The sequence below is a fragment of the Episyrphus balteatus genome, chromosome 4 (genome assembly GCF_945859705.1).
Source record: "Episyrphus balteatus chromosome 4, idEpiBalt1.1, whole genome shotgun sequence".
NCBI classification, from domain to species: Eukaryota; Metazoa; Arthropoda; class Insecta; order Diptera; family Syrphidae; genus Episyrphus; species Episyrphus balteatus.
Genome location: NC_079137.1, coordinates 3,741,725 through 3,761,280, shown reverse-complemented (window position 1 = coordinate 3,761,280; position 19,556 = coordinate 3,741,725). Strand labels below are relative to the sequence as shown.

Below are 19,556 nucleotides of genomic sequence, written 5' to 3'. Positions count from 1 at the left end.
CACCGTACCTATAGTACCTATATCGCAAGTAAAAAAGACGGAAGTAATAAAAACTGTATTGAAATAAATGTTTCGAGAAAATATAAAAGAAATTTTAATACTTAAACTATGCAATTTTAAAATGATTTGACTCCTCAGAGTATGTTTGTTAAGCTGCGTCCACATTATGTTGATTTGTGATAATCAACACGCTTGATCAACAAAGTGGAGTAAATACGGACGTGTTGCTACATTTGTTGCCCTGAAGCCAACCCGATCAACGAATGTTGCAAACGTTCGAGCTTGATGACAGTGAAATGGCACTCAACAGAGGGTGTGGACGAGTAGTATGCTGGCCAAAAACTACAAAAACAGTGTTGATCAACATATTGTGGGCGCAGCTTTAAGATAACCAAAAAAACAAAAAAAACAAAAAATATAATGCAACTTTTTTATTTTAATTTAATAATTTTATTTAGGTATATAATAAGGTTCACAGCTTAAACAATGCAGGGTGTCCCAAAAGTATATAATGGTCCAAACGAAATACGCTTATAGGCTAACTTAAAGGCTTTAAAAATGTGGTAACTTGATCATTTTGAATTCTTTTAATAGCCTTTCTAAAAATAATGATAATGTTATCAGAAAAAAAATTTCAAACGAGTGTACATATGTACTGGATACACTTTCCTTTTTTGGATTTCTATGCTCTTTTCAGTAACAGACTCAATCACGTGTTTTCGTTACAACTTTCTGGGTATGTTTATGTTTAATCGCCAACTTCTCGCAAAGAGTTTCAATTTTGCAAAATTAGTTTTTGGATGGTTAAAAATTATTTTCGAAATATGGGTCATAAATGACCCATAAGAATTGCTATTGTTATATTTATGAAAATTGTTGGAAGTTTAAGACGTGCTTTTTCCAAATTTCAAATAGCGGTTTCAAATGGTTTCCAGTTTTTTGAGGGCAGAACAAGCTACCAAATTTTGAGAGTCCATAACATAACATTTTGGACCATAAAATACAAGTAAATTTATATTTTTTCTTTATTTAAAAGTTCCATAAAAGTGTACTCAAGTAGCACACTGGTGTATAAATTGGTGTAAATTCATTAATTTTGGTGTAAAATTGAGGAAATTGAAAAAATATGGTGTATTTCTCAAAATTAGTGGTATAAAAATTATACCACTGTCTTTTCTGTAAAAAATTTCAACATTTTTTTAAGATTCTGTGCAAAAAATACACTGATATTCAGTTGTTTTTATAATATACCATTAATGGTGTATAAAATTATTCGATTCTGAAATCAACCAAAACGGTACATTTTGTAAACTCTCTTTGGTGTAGAAAGCACACCCTGTGGACATAAAATTCACCAGAATGCATAAGTAGGAGACGACATATTTTTCAATGGCCGCCATTTAAAAAAAGTAGACAGCAATTAATTAGTTTTCTATAATAGTATATTTATCGACCTAATTATCCCGAAATTTGTTTTTTTCTATGCGGTTTATTATATTATAAAAGAACTCTTCTAAAAAAAATGTAAAAACAACAAAAAAAATAAAATTTTTGAAAAACTGATTTTTAAAATCGAACAAAAAAATCATTAATTCACTGATATTTTTGAGGCGCTCGATTTTTAGAGGGGGTAGTATGTAAAATTAGTAGACAGAATGTGTTTCGTTTTAAAATTAGGCAAACAAATTCATATTTAACCATTAGTTTCTTATGGCAATATTATGAAAGTGAATAAAAATTCATTTACATTTATTTCATAACAAATGGTGTGAATTAGAATTCATCACACTGTTTGAGGTAAAAAATAAACTTTGGTTCAAATTTTAAATCAGAATAATTTAAATGGTGTATTTTATCCGTAGATTTATTGTGTATTCTTCAATTTCAAAGGGATAATTTTCACCAAAAACCAGATCATTTAATATACCACTAGCGCCATTTATACACCAAAATCGGTATATTTTTTTAACCACCGGAGTTTATTATATACGAGAAAATGGTGTATTTTTTATATTCAAAATGCATATCACGAAAGTGCAAAAAATACACCAAATATTTTGGTGTATTTTAGACTTTTGTGCTACTTGAGTAATAGTTTTGAAAAAAATCAACAAAATAAAAAAATATTTTTTTGGATTACCTAACCTACTAAACAAATTTTCTCAAAATTTTAAAAACAAATGAAAAACTACAAAACTTAGTACCTACATCAATTAATTTATAAACGAAATATTGAAAATAGATTTACCATTGTAATTCAGTTCATTTAACCCCGAATTGTACAACCAAAGTTCTTTTAAGTACTGTTTGGAAAAAAAAAGTTACGTATACGCCATGGTGAACCTTAAAGTACGCAATATGGATTTTTGTGATGATGTTTAAGTCACACTCGTTTTTTTCAGATAGATCAAGTATATTTAATATATTAATAACAAAAGCATTTCTAGTTCTTAAATATGTTAAATAAATTACAAATAGGAATACCAACTTGGTAAATGTATTTGGTGTTTACGAGTAAATCAAAGATGATAACATAATCCCATTAAGATTCTATTTTATTTTGAATTCAAATACATATCTTTAAAGGATTAAATTAAATCCCATTTTTTTTTTTTTTCAAAACAAATAACAAAATACCTGACTGCACATTTAAATCTCAATTCCTCATAAGCACAAATCCCCAACATCACTCCAATTATATCAAAGAAAAATACTTCAATCTACTTTCACAAAATATCAACAACAAACAAAAAAGAAAATATAATCCAATCCAATACATTATAAAAAAAAGTCCAATCATTTCCAAAACTTCTTCTAACAAAAAAAAAAAAAAACCATCCTATCGCCTATAAGCTTTTTAGCATGTCCCAATCTCCAATAAATTCGACTGTATTATAAAAAAAAAGAAGAAGGATCCAAAAGGACACACCACTCCGCCATAACATCAATCGAATACAAAAATATTTGTGGCATTTTCTTACAAGAATATCTTTACGATACGATGGAGTATCTAAGTGAATAATATTTCAATCTCATAACAAGACACAAGCCAGAGGAATATCCTCTTTTACAAAATACCATCAGGATAAGATATAACAAAATATACAATTTTTATATATAAACAGAGCCTATAAATGAAAGAGAGGTGTCCTGGGTCTATCTATATCAACCATTCCATTATTTTCAAATCAGGCACACAGAAGACCGGCTGCTCAAGGAAAAAAAAGCAAAGAAAAAAAAAGTATCTAATTGCCATATACACCTATCTATATCTATTAGAATAGAAATGTGGGTGGTAGAATACTATACCCAGCCCGAAGTCTAAAAGAATCCTTATTCTAAAAACAAATCTGAAAAAAAAAAAAAAAACAAATAACAACTCACCCCAAATGAATCTTTTCCAATCTGTTACGAATTATATTTGCGTGTTGTTGTTTCAGGATATCTGTTGAATAAATACTCAGGATATTTTCCTTGTTTTTGCTTTACTTTTATTTGTTATTTGCTTTCTTTTTCTGTTCTCTTGTATTAGTGTTGCAAATCAACTCTATCAATGGACCACTTTTAATAATTATTATTCCTTCAAGCAAAGCAAAAGCAAAAAAAAATATATATAAAATATCTTTCTATTTGCAAGGATTCATTATTTAAATTACGATTTTAAAGGATTTAATATCCTTTTTTTTTTACTACGACACACTCACAGAATAATGTAGCACACAAACACGCACACGGAATAAAGGACAACGCACACTTTTCTATAAATATTACTTTAACAACTTTGCTATATTATTTATGCAACGACAATAAAGTCCAGACACGCTGCTGCTTTGGGGGGTGGGTGGGCCAGAGGGGGCGGAAAGATGGTTAGTTTCACAATAGTTCTCTGATAGTACAGTACACAGCATGTGGAGAGAAAAGGAATTCAAACTTGTGAAAGGATAACTCCAGCCAATTTACTGGTGGTCCTGCTGATACCAGCTTCTACACAGCATCACGGATACACGGCATCAAGTTGGAGAGAGCCCTGCTCGCTAAGCATGAAAGTAGCGTTAAACAAAAACAACAGCAGGATTATAAAAAAAAAAAGAGCAACACTTCCTGCACCACCCTCGTCGACAAGGATATAGGATATCAGAAAGGACTTTGGTCTGGTGTAGTTTACGTCAACGACGTCGCAATTGCAATTAAACGCAGCAAAAGCAGCAGCCCCACGACATCGTTGTTATAATCGTCGAAGAAGGATATCACTATGACACTTCAAGGAGTACGAGTACCTGGCTTTCGTGTGCTTAAATGCTTTGATGCACACTCACATCCGCTTTTGAACGTGACACGATGAACGTTTGAACAGATGAGAAAAGAGTTTACAATCCTTCCTCCGAGATACACAATACAGATCCTTTGGATAAACTTTGTATAAATTTCTTTTTTACTTTTTTTTTCAAATCAGGGGGCAACGTGCAAGGAGAGAAGAGAGATAGTTAAATTGCACTAAACGTCAATCATCCGCGCGAATAATAAATTACAACAATTTATTTGCAATTAAATAAAAAAAAAAAGGACCTTAAACAAAAAGATACAAAATGTATCTCAATTCTTCAAACGGATAAACGGAGGATATTCAATCGAAAACATTATTTCAATACACGACGGAAACCAAAGAGTAACTGAACATTTGAAATCATGTTGTAGTACTTTTATAAATACGACGAACGGCAAACGGCGGCAGCAATGAAAAAAACGAATACCGTATAAATATTCTTTGCATCTGAAAGATACACAGCTTCCTCTCAGATGTGTTTGATTTTTTTTTTTTTTGAAAAATACTCTCCAGAGCACAATTATTATTCTCTTCGGATGAAAGAGTCAAGTGGTATCCACATGGCGTTTGAAGTTTTTTTTTTGCGTGCTATCATCAACCTTCAACACCATCCACCCCCCCCCCCCCCACCCTTTGGATTTTTGTTTAGTGGAATGGTTTTGGTTTTTTGTCCTGTAAAGAGGCCATCGCATCACCTGTTGTTTACATTTGCGGGTGGCATAAAGGCACTTAAGAGAATCAGACTAATTCCAAAGAGAAATAGAGAGAGAGAGAGAGCTTTTCATTCTATTTGGGGGAGGTTAAAAGCTTTTATTCGTTTTTTTTTGTTTTTTTTTTTTGCAAAAATAATATTCATGGGGCTTCCCTTTTGATTCATTTGAGTGAGTTAGGCTGGCTTGTATACTTTTTACCCCCATTATATGGTTGGTAGAGATTGTTATTAGCTCATTAGAGGGTTGGTAATGGTGTGGATTGGGTGGCTAGCTATATTGGGTATGGGGGGAATGTGGGAAAGATAAATGAAATTTTCTTGTATAGCAAAGGAAAGCCACAAAGACGACACGAACAAGACAAACTATGCTAGGAATGAGGTATATCTTTGGTATTTGAAAAATTAGCTTCGAAGGAATGTAGATGAAAAATGTTGCACCTTTATTGGTGCGAAATATCGCTGATGATCATGATGGGGCCATGTGGTCGATATTTTGTAGGTAGTTGTTGTTGGTAAAATGGGGGTTTGATGGTTTTTATTTTGCGGTAAATAAATTATATGAAAAGAAATTAGTATATTTAACTAGAAGTTTAATAACTAGAGTATGTAGAGAAGTATAATTTTAGCGGATGCCAAACAGGATTCATTTTGCATTTTTTAAATAATTATGCTATGGTTAAAAAAAGAAGGGATTTCGAAGGAATTATTTTGAAAGTTAAATTTAAAAGTTTACTTGCGATATATGTAATTTATGAACATATGTATTTAATGTAATTACTATCAAGTTGTAGAAAAAAAGTTGGAATAGGAATCACACATGATATAACAATAATAGTGGATGCGAAAAAAATTGGTCTTGTAAGACCGTCTGTGTGTCTGTAAGTAGAACTATAGCCTAAACCGATGGACTGCTTCACTTCAAACTTGGTATAAAGCGTTTTTTAGAAATCCTACAGAGGAGTTTTTGGAAGTAACTTCTTTCAACCAAAAATAACAGTATCTATCACTACCGCCATGAACCAATTTCGTGAAAGTCAAATTTTCTCAAAAAAATTAAAATGTTTAGACATGTTTATCATTATAAACGGTCCCTGCCGGGGAACATTTTTTTTTTAAAGTGAACTTCTCCCAAACAAGTAATAACAAACAATTGTATACAAAAGCATATTTATACAATTTTAATATAAATCAAAAATAAAATTTTGAAAAACTTAGTTTTTGGATTTAAAAAAAAAATGTGATTTTTTAATCAAATTTCGATAACAGGATACACGGTGCGACACTGAAAATACACCCGACAAATTACATAGTGTAGGCTGTTTGTATGGTCGAATAATGCATACAAATATTTTTGTTATATTTTTGGAACCCTCCATTTTTTTTTTTTTATTTACAAAAAACCATTTTTACAGACTTTATGATGTAATCTATCAATATCTCAGTCATTTTTCTAACAACTCTCAATATGTTCTATGTTTTTGGAAAGAGGATTTCCAGACCTTTTGAATGATGTATATAAGTCTATGGTTTAAACGAATTAAGTGTAGGTTTTCATCCCACAAATCTTGAAAAAGTGATTTTTTTCTCAATTTTTTCAACTTTACTCAATTTTTTTTGCAAAATAAATCAAACAAAAAAATAAAGTAAGGTTATATTCTAAAAGAATATACATTTAGGCACAAATTCACAAATTGGCGTATTTTTTTTTATTGAATTTGACCAAAACTGCGGAATCTATGCTACTTTTTCGTAAATAGAAAATGTGGCTATTCATGATGTGAATTGCAAGGTGCACAATAGGGTGTTCGTTATTTTAAAATAATTAGAATGTCTATGCTCCAAGGATCTTATATGGTTGAAAATAAACTAAAAATAATATTCCCCAAGTTTCAAGTCTCTAACTTAATTCTAACACGTGCCGCCAACCGGTTGAAGTTTCTTGTGGTAATAACATTGCGTCTCTTGGACCTTGTTCGATCAATTTTAAATTCCAGCCAAACCATTTTTGTTCAAAAAATTTAAAACTTTACAGGCTCAAATTTAATAATTTAACCGAATGTCACTCATCAAATTTGTTTCTCAAGTGGGCTACCTAAAACCGACTTGTCGAGTTTGATAGTTTTTTTTGCATACATTGGAAGATTTATATATTAAAAATAATATTCCAAAGTATTTTTCAAAAAGTTTTATTAAAAGTTATAAACAAATTAAATTTTGTACGTCTTTTTGTTAAAATGACTGTATCTCAGTAATGAAAAAATAGAAATTAATGAAATTTGGTACATATGTTACCAATTTTTCAAAAAAACAAAAAATTATTTATAAACAATTGATTTTGTTATAAACAATGGAATTTTTACTAACTTTTGGGGTATGTACGAAAACCATTTTTCTTATATTCGATTAGAAATTTCATAAGCTTTCATTATCTGAAAGAAAATTTTATTGCAAATCATAAAAAAAAGTTGTGGATGTTTAAACTTTGCAAAATAACATGTTTTTTACAATGGTACGACTAAGTTATGTGAAACCAAAAATATATGCTGGCGAAAAGTAGAGCTTGCTTCACCGATTACAAAACGCTATTTAAAAATTCCGTAACACCTAAAAAATTAGAACTTAGGGCCAAAAAACGGTTTCTTTTTTAGACTTTCATTTCATCAATTTAAGATTGACTGTTTTAGAAAGAACACACTTGAGAAAATTTGACTCTATATGACAAAAAATTAAATTGAATATTCAATTTTCGGTAAATCTTCGAGATCGTTTACGTTTTTGAAATAAGTGTATATTTTGTTTCATGATTTCCATGATTTCCTCCACCTGACCCTGAGCCAAGGCAAACATGTTTGGATTGCACCAAATATTCGAATTCAATTTAAAAGCCGAAAATTTCAAATAAATTCCTATCCATTGAAAAACATGGTCAATACATTGTGAAAGAAATTTTTGTTTGAAAAGTAAATTCAATTTATGATAGGAGTGTATAAAAGTTTCTGACACTTCTGAGTTAAAATTTCCTCTCAAAAAGTCAAACAAATCAATTTTAGATTTGAAAAAAAAAAAATTCTTTTCATCCAATTTAGCCAATTCTTAACAAGAAATATTCACTTTCCACCCACAAATTTTCAATTTAACAAATCAACAAATCCAAATATGAATATATGCATCCAATGTTTGGTAAATTGTATATAAACAAAAATGCATCTGAGTGGAAAAAATATACATGAATGTATTTCAATTTATTCGAATTGTATTTCTTACTACAACCACAATATTATGACCAAGTATTGCTGTCGCAGGAAAATAAATTATTTAACGCATTTAGACGAATGACAGATTGACTTCAGTTTTCTTTCTTTTACTACTCATCGGTGCTTATTGTCTTAGAAAGTCTTAAAAAAGGTATTTTTTTTTTCACTAGAGTGCACTTGGTAATCAAAAATGTTTGATAATTTTCACCAAGTTAAAACTGTCAAAATTCTGAATAATTTCTGACACTTAGCTGACCGTTTGCAGATCTCCAAGAAATAGACAAAATATTGAAATCACATGGAAAACTTGACTATAAATGAAAAAGTGTTAAAATCAATACATTTCTTTCTAATTTGCTCAGAGAAATGCAAAAAAAATGCATTTTCACAATCATTGTATAACAGTAAAAAAGTATAAAAGTATAAAATTATAAAAGTATAAAAGTATAAAAGTATAAAAGTATAAAAGTATAAAAGTATAAAAGTATAAAAGTATAAAAGTATAAAAGTATAAAAGTATAAAAGTATAAAAGTATAAAAGTATAAAAGTATAAAAGTATAAAAGTATAAAAGTATAAAAGTATAAAAGTATAAAAGTATAAAAGTATAAAAGTATAAAAGTATAAAAGTATAAAAGTATAAAAGTATAAAAGTATAAAAGTATAAAAGTATAAAAGTATAAAAGTATAAAAGTATAAAAGTATAAAAGTATAAAAGTATAAAAGTATAAAAGTATAAAAGTATAAAAGTATAAAAGTATAAAAGTATAAAAGTATAAAAGTATAAAAGTATAAAAGTATAAAAGTATAACAGTATAAAAGTATACTTATTTTTCTATTTTTTCTTTTTATGAAGAGAGATGCAGCTTACAATGGACTATGCTTAATTGAAGTAAAAAAACTGTTATACATACGAGTATAAAAGAATTCACATTTCGTTTCGTTAAAAGTTTATTTCATTACAGCTAAGGGAGCTTACATTAAATCTAACATTTTAATGTAGTTTCCGTACGACCACCACCTGAGCAACTATTAACGACATTATCATGTACCTTAAGAAGGCGCCACAATAAACGTTCCAATCATATCCACTCCCGCCGCATTATGCATGCATGTTCATTTAATTGCTCATTCAACAAGTATAGTCAGACTTTTTAACATGAAATTTTTTATTTTATGTGACGGAATTCTTACAATCTTACTAAAGTCACGACCGCACGATTGAATATCGGTACCTGTTCGAATATTGTTTACACTAGTGCAATTTGATTGAATTGGCCATCTGAATAACGTCACGAATTTAGTTGAGTCTTGAGTTATAATCTTATTTAATACTGATGTCTTTTTAAAGTAGTTACCTCGCAGACATTCAACTAGGTTAAACGAGGACGAGGGCAAATACCCCGAGAAAAGTTCTAGATATGAGCATAAAAAATGCAAGTTATACACTTTTAAATTCTTGTCACGTCTCACGTGTAACCTCTGGTAGCCATGAACTGACTTTGAATTCTCAACTCAACAAAAAAAAAAAAAACTTAAATTCCATTTTCTACACCGAAAGAGCAAGGCCTCCCTAGATCCCTAGCATCCAGATGATGATGATGGCTATCAATCAAAGCGACGGGAATTTAAATGAATGGGATTAACGAATAACCTCCCTCATCCCCAGAGACAGAGTCAGAGAATGATGGTAGCTAGGTAACTCATCATATCAGAAGGTTAAGGTAGATGTATCTTTAAGTGCATTTAAATTTGTGCAGCCAAGCTTTGTTTCATTAAATTTTAAGCTCATTCACCTTCCGCGAACGATTTTATGTACCAAACCAACATCCCCTGTATTATAACTAAATTAACCTTGTTTGGTGCTCGACGATGATGATGATGATGACGACGACGACGACCGAGCAAATTTTCTACCCTGAAACTGGTGAAACGACGACCCTGACCTACCGCAAAACAGAAAAGTCACGAATTGAAATCACGAGAGCGTGAAATAGCGTAAATTCATTCTCGAAGCATAGAGAAGGTTGGCGTTTTTGGAGAGATTGAAGGTTGGTTGGGGTTAATACAGTGAGGTGGTGAATGAGGTATGGACGCGAATGAGAACCGACATCACACTGGTGTTGCCATTGTCGATTTTTTTTTCTTTGTGTATTGTTAATTGTTTTTTGTAGGGGTTGTAGTTTTTTTTTTGTGTGATGGAGCGACAACCGGAACCAGAGTAGATGTCACCTGTGTAATCGACAAAATGGACTTGACGTTGTGGAAATTGAAAGTGAGTTATACAAACGATAAAGAATGGAAGAAAGATTGTATAACAAAAGTATCAAAGGCAAATTGATTGATTTTTTTCTATTTGACTAAAAGGTTTTATTTTTTTAATTTGGCAAACAGTAAAATTGGTGTTAAGAACCTGTCAATCTAATGGTTCTTATGATGTACACATTGAGTGACCGAAAATAGGGCCTTGTAAAACAAATCCGCTTTAAGAGAAATTTTTGAAGGGTTAACAAGTGTTGGTAAAGAAAAAAGGATGGGTAAGTGATTTGGACATTATAATTCAAGCGGAAAGCTAAACAGTCCTCAATTAGCATTTCATAACAGAGCAGACTACAAATAGAACTCTAGGTTAGGTTAGGTTAGGTTGCCATACATTTAGGGGCTTATAAATTGCTACTTGTATTACCTTGACGCATTTCCATTCCATCTAAGTGGATAATAATTGTTATTTAAGACAAAATTATAATAGTCGGCGAAGCACGAAACACGAATCGTAGCTAGAACTGGGCCCTATTGCACCAACCAATTTGCACTTTGCATTTTGCAAACTTTACACGAGAAATGGAAATTGCAAAGCTTTGCAGAATTTAATATGGAAAGTGCAAAGTTTTTTTGGTTGGTGCAACGAAATCGAAGAATTCTCTGCAAATTGGCAAAACTTTGCACTTTTCAGAAAAGTACTTTGTGCTATGCAAATTGGTGGTTGGTGCAACAAAATTTGCAAAGAAGGAATTTTTGTTTTACTTTTCAAAAAAAATAATTTCCTCTTTGCAAATTGGAGTTTGGTGCAACAGAATTTGCAAAATTAAAGTGCAAATTTGCAAAATGCAAAGTGCAAAGTGGTTGGTGCAATAGGGCCCTGGTAAATTGCAAGTTAACATAGTAAATTTTTCCCGAAACTGGCAAATCGCTGCTAGAACTGGTAAATAGTAGGTATACCTAATGGCAAGCAAATCCGGTTGGTCGCATCCAAAACTGGTACTAAATAGCAACAAAAACTGATAAATCACAGGTTGAATTGATATATCGTAGATAAACCTGGAAAATGGTATCGGAAACTAGTGATTCGCACTTGCATATCACAGACAAACTGGGAAATCAAAGCCAAAGCTGATGAATTGTAGCGGTGGAGAAAATTGTAAATCACAGATTAGCCAAGAAGATCGCAACCTAAACCTGTAAATAGCAGGCCAACTTAGTCAACCGCAGGGAAACCTGGTAAATAACATCAAAAACTATTAAATCGCAGGCAAGTCCCAGCAGAAACTGATAAATCACAAGTGAAATTTCCAAATTGTAGCTGAAACTGGTGGCCGTGAGAACTGGTAGGCAAATCACAGCTTAAACTGGTTAATCGCAGACGAATCTGTTATATCCCAAAATCGTCGCTGAAATTTGGAGTTTACAGTGGAAACTGGCAGGTGAATCGCAGCCATTAACGAGTAAACCATAGAAGCTCGCAATACGTTGCAAGCATTAGGTTTTATATAGATTTCAGGAACAGGAATCCAGAGATCTCCTAACGGTCGAATCACTACTAGATGGCGCAAAAAAACTGTGGTCCCAAAACCTAGACATTCCTAAGGAATTAGCCGAAGCTCAACGACAAACAAATGACAGCATTCATCATCATCTTGCCCGAGTGTTACCTAGCATTTATTTTTAAATATTGATTAAGTGAGGACAACCACTTCAAATTAGTCAGATCCTGACACCCTCTTCTCCCTCTTTACAAAACCACCCATGACGTATTTTTCATTCTTGCCCAAATACTCTACAATAGTCAAATTGTGTTGCCCTTATCTTCCTGATTCCAAAATTACCCATGACAGACATTTTACGTGCTTTCAGACGTACAGCTTCAAATCCCCCAATATATAAAGAATTAGAGAAAAATTTTTCTTTGAGAGACGTCAAAATAAATCGGTTGAGTCAGTCCAACGTGATTATGAACACGTCTAATTTGTTTAACGTGGGAATCAGACTCGTCATCGAATTGACCCTTGCGACAATATTTTTACTGACTCACTTTTTTACGTCCGATCGACAGCATTTCATTTGCTGACAATGTGCATTCGACTGCATTCATGATTATTTTTTTTAATGACGTCAAAGATTCAAAGCTGCAATAAATCAGAGATAAAACTGTGTTTTTTTTTGATATGACAATAACCCTGTGGGACAGACAATTGACAACTATTTACCCTATCAGCCTCTCTAGTCTATTACTAAACTTATCATAGATAAATTGGATTCTTAGTAAAAAAAATTTATATGCATCACTTACATACTAAAAGAATGACTATAGATTGGCGGCAGTGATGGTTGGGTGACTAACTAAGTGCCAAGTGGTGCCATAATCTAAATTATTTAATTTGACATCTCCATATTATAGTCGTTATACCGTCATAGAGTCGGTTCATCTAAGTTCTTCATAAAATATATTTTCAAATAGTTTAACATCATGGTCAACGATATATAAATCTACTATTTGCAAAAGAAAAAAAAAAACTAAAGTATTAAAGTTTGTACGCGCCAATTGAACTGGAAAAAACAACGACTGTTTGTAAAGTTCAAGTGTACTTGGGAAAAAGTATCTCTACAAGTTTGCTGAACAATATAGTAATATAAAGAATTAGAAATAATTTTATTCGTTTTAGCCCTGATTTTTCAATCGTCAGTTAGACTATCAGAAGAATAAATGTCAATATAAAAAAAACTTTTATTCCTAGGAATAAGCTCTAACTGAGGTTTATCTGACTATTGAAAAATTGGCCCTTAATCATATTAGAAGGAGTACTTTAATCTAATGTGATATATACGCATTTAAAATAATTGTTTTACATTTTGCACCCACGATCAAGTGGCATTAATCTAGTCAATGACCCAATTAATTAAATTAATGTTGTTGTTTTTGCAAAACTATACATGTTACTACAGTTGTTGTATACTGCAGTACCATTTTTTTTAAATTTATGGTGAAAGAGAGGTGTAGGTTCCTTATTATGATTAAGAAAGAACTTCCTACAACAGCCATTTTAGAGGCCAAACTCAAACCACCATAAAGAATTGCTATTTTTATGAAAATCTACCGAGAATAATTGGTATTTTTGAAAAGTTAATTCGAAGCTTAAGAGCAATAACACCACCGGTCTTTTAAATTATTTTCTTACAAGTGGCTTGGACAGAGTTTCCTTGCCAAATATCACAAAAGCTCGTTTTTGAAATCTATATGGATGTATCTAAAAAAATACTAGGTAATGATTTGTTGCTTAAAAGCAATTATCTCATACACACAATTAAAAAAAATTATCAACCCTTAATAAAAAAAAATTGACTTAAAAAAAAAGATTGAAAAATTAAAAAATGTTTTTTTTTTTTTTTTTTTTTAATTTGTTTCTTAATTTTAAAGTTTTAAAAACGTTTTTATATAAAAATATTAATTGAAATCGGTTGAATCGTTAACAAGTAAGTCAAAAATAAAGATAAAGACAGGAACATCGTTAATTTGTCACACTATACACACAAAATTTGACTAAATTCTTTTAAGCCGTTTTTGAAAATAAATGATTTTTTCGGTTTTTCTCACTATGGTATGTATTGTTTATTTTACATAGCTCTAAAAAAAAATTTTCAAATTTTTCCTCAAACGATTTTAACGATTTCAACGAAAAATAAAATGCACGACTGGGTCGCACGTACTTGCTCTTGTAGTTCAAAGCATCTTTATCTTAAATATCTATTGGAAATTTAAGATTTTGTGGAGAAAAAAAAAATAAAAACAAAAAAAAAAATCGAAAGTTAAAAAAATTCAATTTTTTAAATATTTTTTGAAAAACTTTTTTTTTGTAATTTTTTTTTACATTTTACACTTCAATACCTATGATGTCTGTAAATTTTGAAAAAATTGACTTATGCTTTGATGAAATATATAAACTTAAAAAACATGTCAATTTTTGAAAAACGGCAACGCCATATTTCCGCTCTCGGCATTTTTTGAGAAAAACTAAAAACGCAGTTTTGTTAGAATCAATAAGAGTACTGCGCACACCAAATTTAAACGAAATCGTTAGAGCCGTTTTCGAGAAATTTGAAATACCTCGAAAACGTTATATGGGAGATATGCGTTAAATTGGAGATATTAAAAAAATAAAAAAAACGGACCTAGGGAATCACGTAAAAATCATCTGTACCAAGTTTAAAGCAAATCCATCCATCCGTTTAGGCCCTAGCTCCATGTACAGATGGACGCACAAACGCACACACGCACAGACCGACGGACGGCATGACGAAAACCACTTTTTTTATCTTCTCCATCATCGTAATGTTGGTTTTGATTAAAACCTCGATTTTTTTTTCTACACGAAACCAATTATACTTGCCCTATAGAGCAAGTAAAAAAATACAACGCTTTTTTGTAACTGTAAGATTTTGTAAAGCCTGAACTATGTACATCAAAACACAAAGTCAAAAAAGTACATAAAAGTAAACAAGATGTTTTTTCTTCTTCCCCCTAGAAGCTTGTTTGTAGGGTAGAAGGGGAAGCATTTGCCAATGGGGTACCTTTGCCACCCCAGGTTTTTTTCCAAACCAACAGAATATTAAATACCGAAAAATCATTTTCTGTTGCACATTTATGATTGCAAACTTTCCACAAAGTTTGACAGCTTTTTGCTGGACACGAAATTTAGTTTAGTTTTTTAATGCTGAAAACCAAAATTTGAAGATACATAACCGTCGTAGATTTTAGGTATTTGTCTTGTTAAATTACTTTTTCATACAAATATTTTTTAAAAATTATGTGTACTATGCTGTGTAGAAGTGATTTTTTTGCTGTTTAAATTATAAAAAAGTTATAAGTAAATTTTTGAAAGATTAGGTTGTGGGGTGCATTTGCCATTTGTTTTTGGGTAGGTTTTGCTTTTGCGAGCTTCCTCAAAAGAGGATGGCAGGATCCTAAAAAAACAATTAGTTCTTCGTATTTTCAGCTAAAAAGAAGTTTTGTTTATAATTATTGGTTTTATTTGTATTAGCTTTGATATTTAGGTAACTGGCAATCCATCCCCACCCCCGTGGCAAAGTCTCCCACATGTGGAGGCTTTGCCACCTCACTTTTCGTTTCAAGATGAAAAAAATATTTAAGTGAAGATAATAAAGTCAATAATAATATCAGATATAATAATATTAAAACAAACGTAAAAACTTTGCGTTAAGTCAATCCTTAATCCTGGCAAATCCTCCCCCTTCTACCCTATATATCTCTCTTTCATTTTAAAAAAGTATTCGATTCAAAAAGCTTGAACAAGACCAAGCTTTCAATTTTCACAAAGTTTTAAAAACAAATACACTCAAACAATATTTTATATCCTTTCCGTAAGGTACCTCTTCGATCACATAGTTCCTGTCATTTTGCAAAAAAAAGCTCTTTTGACAAACAATTGAAATTTCAAATACAGTCGATTCCCTATAAGTCGTACTTCGTTTAGGTCAAATTTTCCTCTAACTCAAATTGTTTTACCGTTTTTAATGAAACCGCCTGCAGCAAAAAGATTAAATAGATTCCTCTTAGTCAAATTTCATTCTCGAACCAATTTTCGTGTCCTGTGACAATTCGACTTAGATGGAGTTGACTGTAATTTGTTTATTTTTAAAATTTTTTTTTATTTGAAATTTCAAAACTTCAAAAACAAAAGAGCTTTTTTAGTTAATTTTTTTCCAATAAATGTCAGGTAAATATACATGTGATTTTTATATTTTGAGCTTTTTTTACTTTTTCGTACTTTTTTGACTTTGTGTTTTGATGTAATGTATAGTCCAAGCTTAAAATTTTAGAAAAACATATTGTTGTATTAAAAGAAATAAATTTTTTTTAACAAAATCTTATTTTTTCAAAACGGACGTTCGCTGAATTTTGTTAAACTTTGTTTTTTTTTGTGTCGAATAATTATTTTACGTACATATTTTTTTTTTTTTTTGAAAATGTTTGAAAATTTTTTGTATAAAAAAACTATTAAATACTAACTTTACATATATAAAAAAAAACTATTTCTTGTACAAAACAATAATTTTTTAATTTTTTACCCAAAAATTCTTCTAAAGATTAAAACCATTTTTTTTAATTTAAAAAAAAAAAAACTTTACTTTTACTATTTTTAACATGAAAAACGGGCCCCAGTCGTGCATTTTATTTTTGTATGCGAATTCTTTATGAAAAATTTTAAATTACTACTTATGTTATACTTCTCATATCAATTGGTTTTATAGTGGAGTAACTAAAGCTCAAAAATTGGCAATGTTAGGGAACCCGGCCGAACAGCTTAGATTTTGATGATCTTTTTTTTTTCAAACGTCGGTAATTAAAAATACTTTAAAGTCTATAGATTAAAAATTGCCGGTGTTGCCGTTTTGATTTTTTAAATTTAATTGAAGATTTTTGTGAACAAAAACAAATTTTTTTCAAAAATTTTTCTTAAATTTCATAAATTAATTGATGCCAAAAGATTGTCTAGGAAATTCAAGGAAAAAACATATATGGGAGTGAGGGACAATCTTCCATAGTTCAAGCGATAGATGCAATTTTCTTATTAATTGACTTCAAACACAAACAAAAATATTTGAACACAACGGCAACACCTACAATTTTCAAATATACATTTTTTAAAAGCTAGAAGCTTAGTCATATATGTAAAATTAAAATTAAGTTAATTGAATGAACGGCTTTTGAAAGAATGGTAATTGAACTCAGATTTTTGAAAAAAAAAATTATTGAAAAAATTTTAACATGTCGTTTTTTAAACTTGGTCGTAATATAAAATGCATTTATTTTCAATTTTTTTTGGTCGCATTTATTATGATTTCAAATTATAAAAGGAAATGTCAATATGTATTACGGTTTATGAAAAAAATTAAAAAATATTTCATTTTCGAAGAACTTTTTTTAATAAAAGTTTTGAAAAAAAATGCAACTTATTTTTTTTTTTAAAGTTCAACATCTAAACAAAAAATTATTTTTTATTCATTTAATAACCCTTACTGTTGAAAGTTAAATAGCAAAAATTTAAAGTTCCTATTTACCATAGTCCTTGAGAAAATTAATTATTTCAATGCAAAAATTCAGTTTTAATAAAAAAAACATTGAAATTGAAGTAATTTTTCATTTTTTTTTTTCAAAAGTGTGATATATTTTACCTTTTTTGCTTCGAAATTCAGCTGATAATATTTATGGCCAAAAATTTTTTTAAATAAATTTTTATTTTATTAGAAAAAGTTTGGAAAAAAGTCATTTTAAATTTTTCTAATAACATTTTTTTTTTTTAATTCTGAGTTTGAGGACCATTTTTTCAAAAAGTCTTAGTTAAATTTAGTGGATTTAAATTTAAGGGATAAGAATGAGCTTCTGGCTTTTTAAAAATGTATTTTAAAATATTGTAGGTGTTGCCGTTGTTTTCAAAATATTTTTTTTTGTGTTTGAGGTCAGAATGTTAGAAAATTGCATTTATCGCTTAAACGATGAAAGATTGTCCCTTACTGCCTTTTATATATCTTCCTTAAATTACCTAGAGAATCTTTTGCTATCATTTGTTTTATGAAATTTAAGCAAACAAAATGGTTTTGTTAAAAAAAAAATTAATTTTAATTTTAAAAAACAATACGGCAACACCGGCAATTTTTAATCTATAGACTTTAAAGTATTTTTAATTACCTACGTTTGAAAAAAAAAATCGTCAAAATCAGAGCTGTTCGGCCGGGTTCCCTAATAATTTGCTTTAGTTACTCTACTATTAATTAATTTATTTAAGCTAACTTTTTCAATTAAGAAAAAAAGTTACGCATACGCCACAGTATCCGTTGAATTTTAATCTTAACAAAATAACAAAATTAAACAAAAAACAAACTTACCATTTGGAATTGAATCTTCCTGCTCCAGCAGCAGTCTATTAGCTTCATTATCCTCATCGTTGATAGTTCCAATTTTCTTCCAAGTTTTATTGAAAGGAAAGTATTCAAATAGTTCTCCCTTCTCTGGGGCGTCATTGTTGTCTTTTTCACTATCCATTATGTATTACTTTCACTCACTTTTTTTTATAGTTGTTAACTAGATTTTTAAAATTCTTTCTTATTTGTATCTTTGCACATTGAATATAATTTGTTTTATATACCATATGTGCATATTTTATGTATGAATGTATTTATTTTGTATTTTTCACAACATTTCGATTTGGTACTTTTTATGTGAAGCACAATTTATTTTCAAATAAATTCTTTCACTTTCAAATTTAATTTTTTTGTGATGATAATTTCAAGGCAAAATATTTACTTGTGATAACAAAGTTTTATTTTTGTATTGTTTTGAAGTAGGAATTGCAATTATTATTCAATTAATGAACTTGTAAGAAACTTTCTGAAGTACCTTTTTATTAAAACATTATAAAAAAAAAAAAAAAAAAAAAAAAAAACGATATTATTTACAGTTAGAGAAACTTTAGTCTATTTTATACCATTTAGGCCCAATTTATTGACTCTCCATTAAACTTAAATCGCCATTGAAAAAGGGAATTTTAAAATTAAAAACCAATTTCGTTTAATTCAGTCTCTTTTAAGGATTTTTTTGAAGTTTGGCATCATTAACTAATTGAGCATTAAATTTAAAAGTAGTTTTAGTTAAAACACCAAAATCGACCTTTTAAGAGGGATTTTTAGAGCTAATGGAGGTTTTAAACAGAATTTCTATTTATTCACTCTCCATTAGTGTCAAATGTCATTTCATTAATTTTTTTATTTGAATTATTATTTTATTTGAAAAATGTCAAATGAGCTAAAGAATTATTAAAAAAAAAAAACATCACAATTATGAAAAAAGTCCAGACTAGAATTTTTTGTAGGTATACACACATGCATTTGTACCATAAAAAAGAACAAAATTCAAAGAAATTAATGCATTTCTTGTCTACTTCGCACAGATAATACTAGATCTACTAGATTATATT

At 29.8% G+C, this 19,556-nt stretch overlaps 1 protein-coding gene across 1 annotated transcript in view; it reads right to left on the bottom strand.

Moving 5' to 3' along the window:
* Positions 1-18,796, bottom strand: part of LOC129917760 (organic cation transporter protein) — a 64,243-nt gene extending 45,447 nt beyond the window's left edge. Inside the window, exon 1 of the mRNA XM_055997851.1 lies at positions 18,469-18,796. Coding sequence (XP_055853826.1) covers positions 18,469-18,625 — 157 coding nt within the window. The 5' untranslated portion in view covers positions 18,626-18,796. The remainder of the gene's footprint in view (positions 1-18,468) is intronic.
* Between the last annotated feature and the right edge of the window lie 760 nt (positions 18,797-19,556).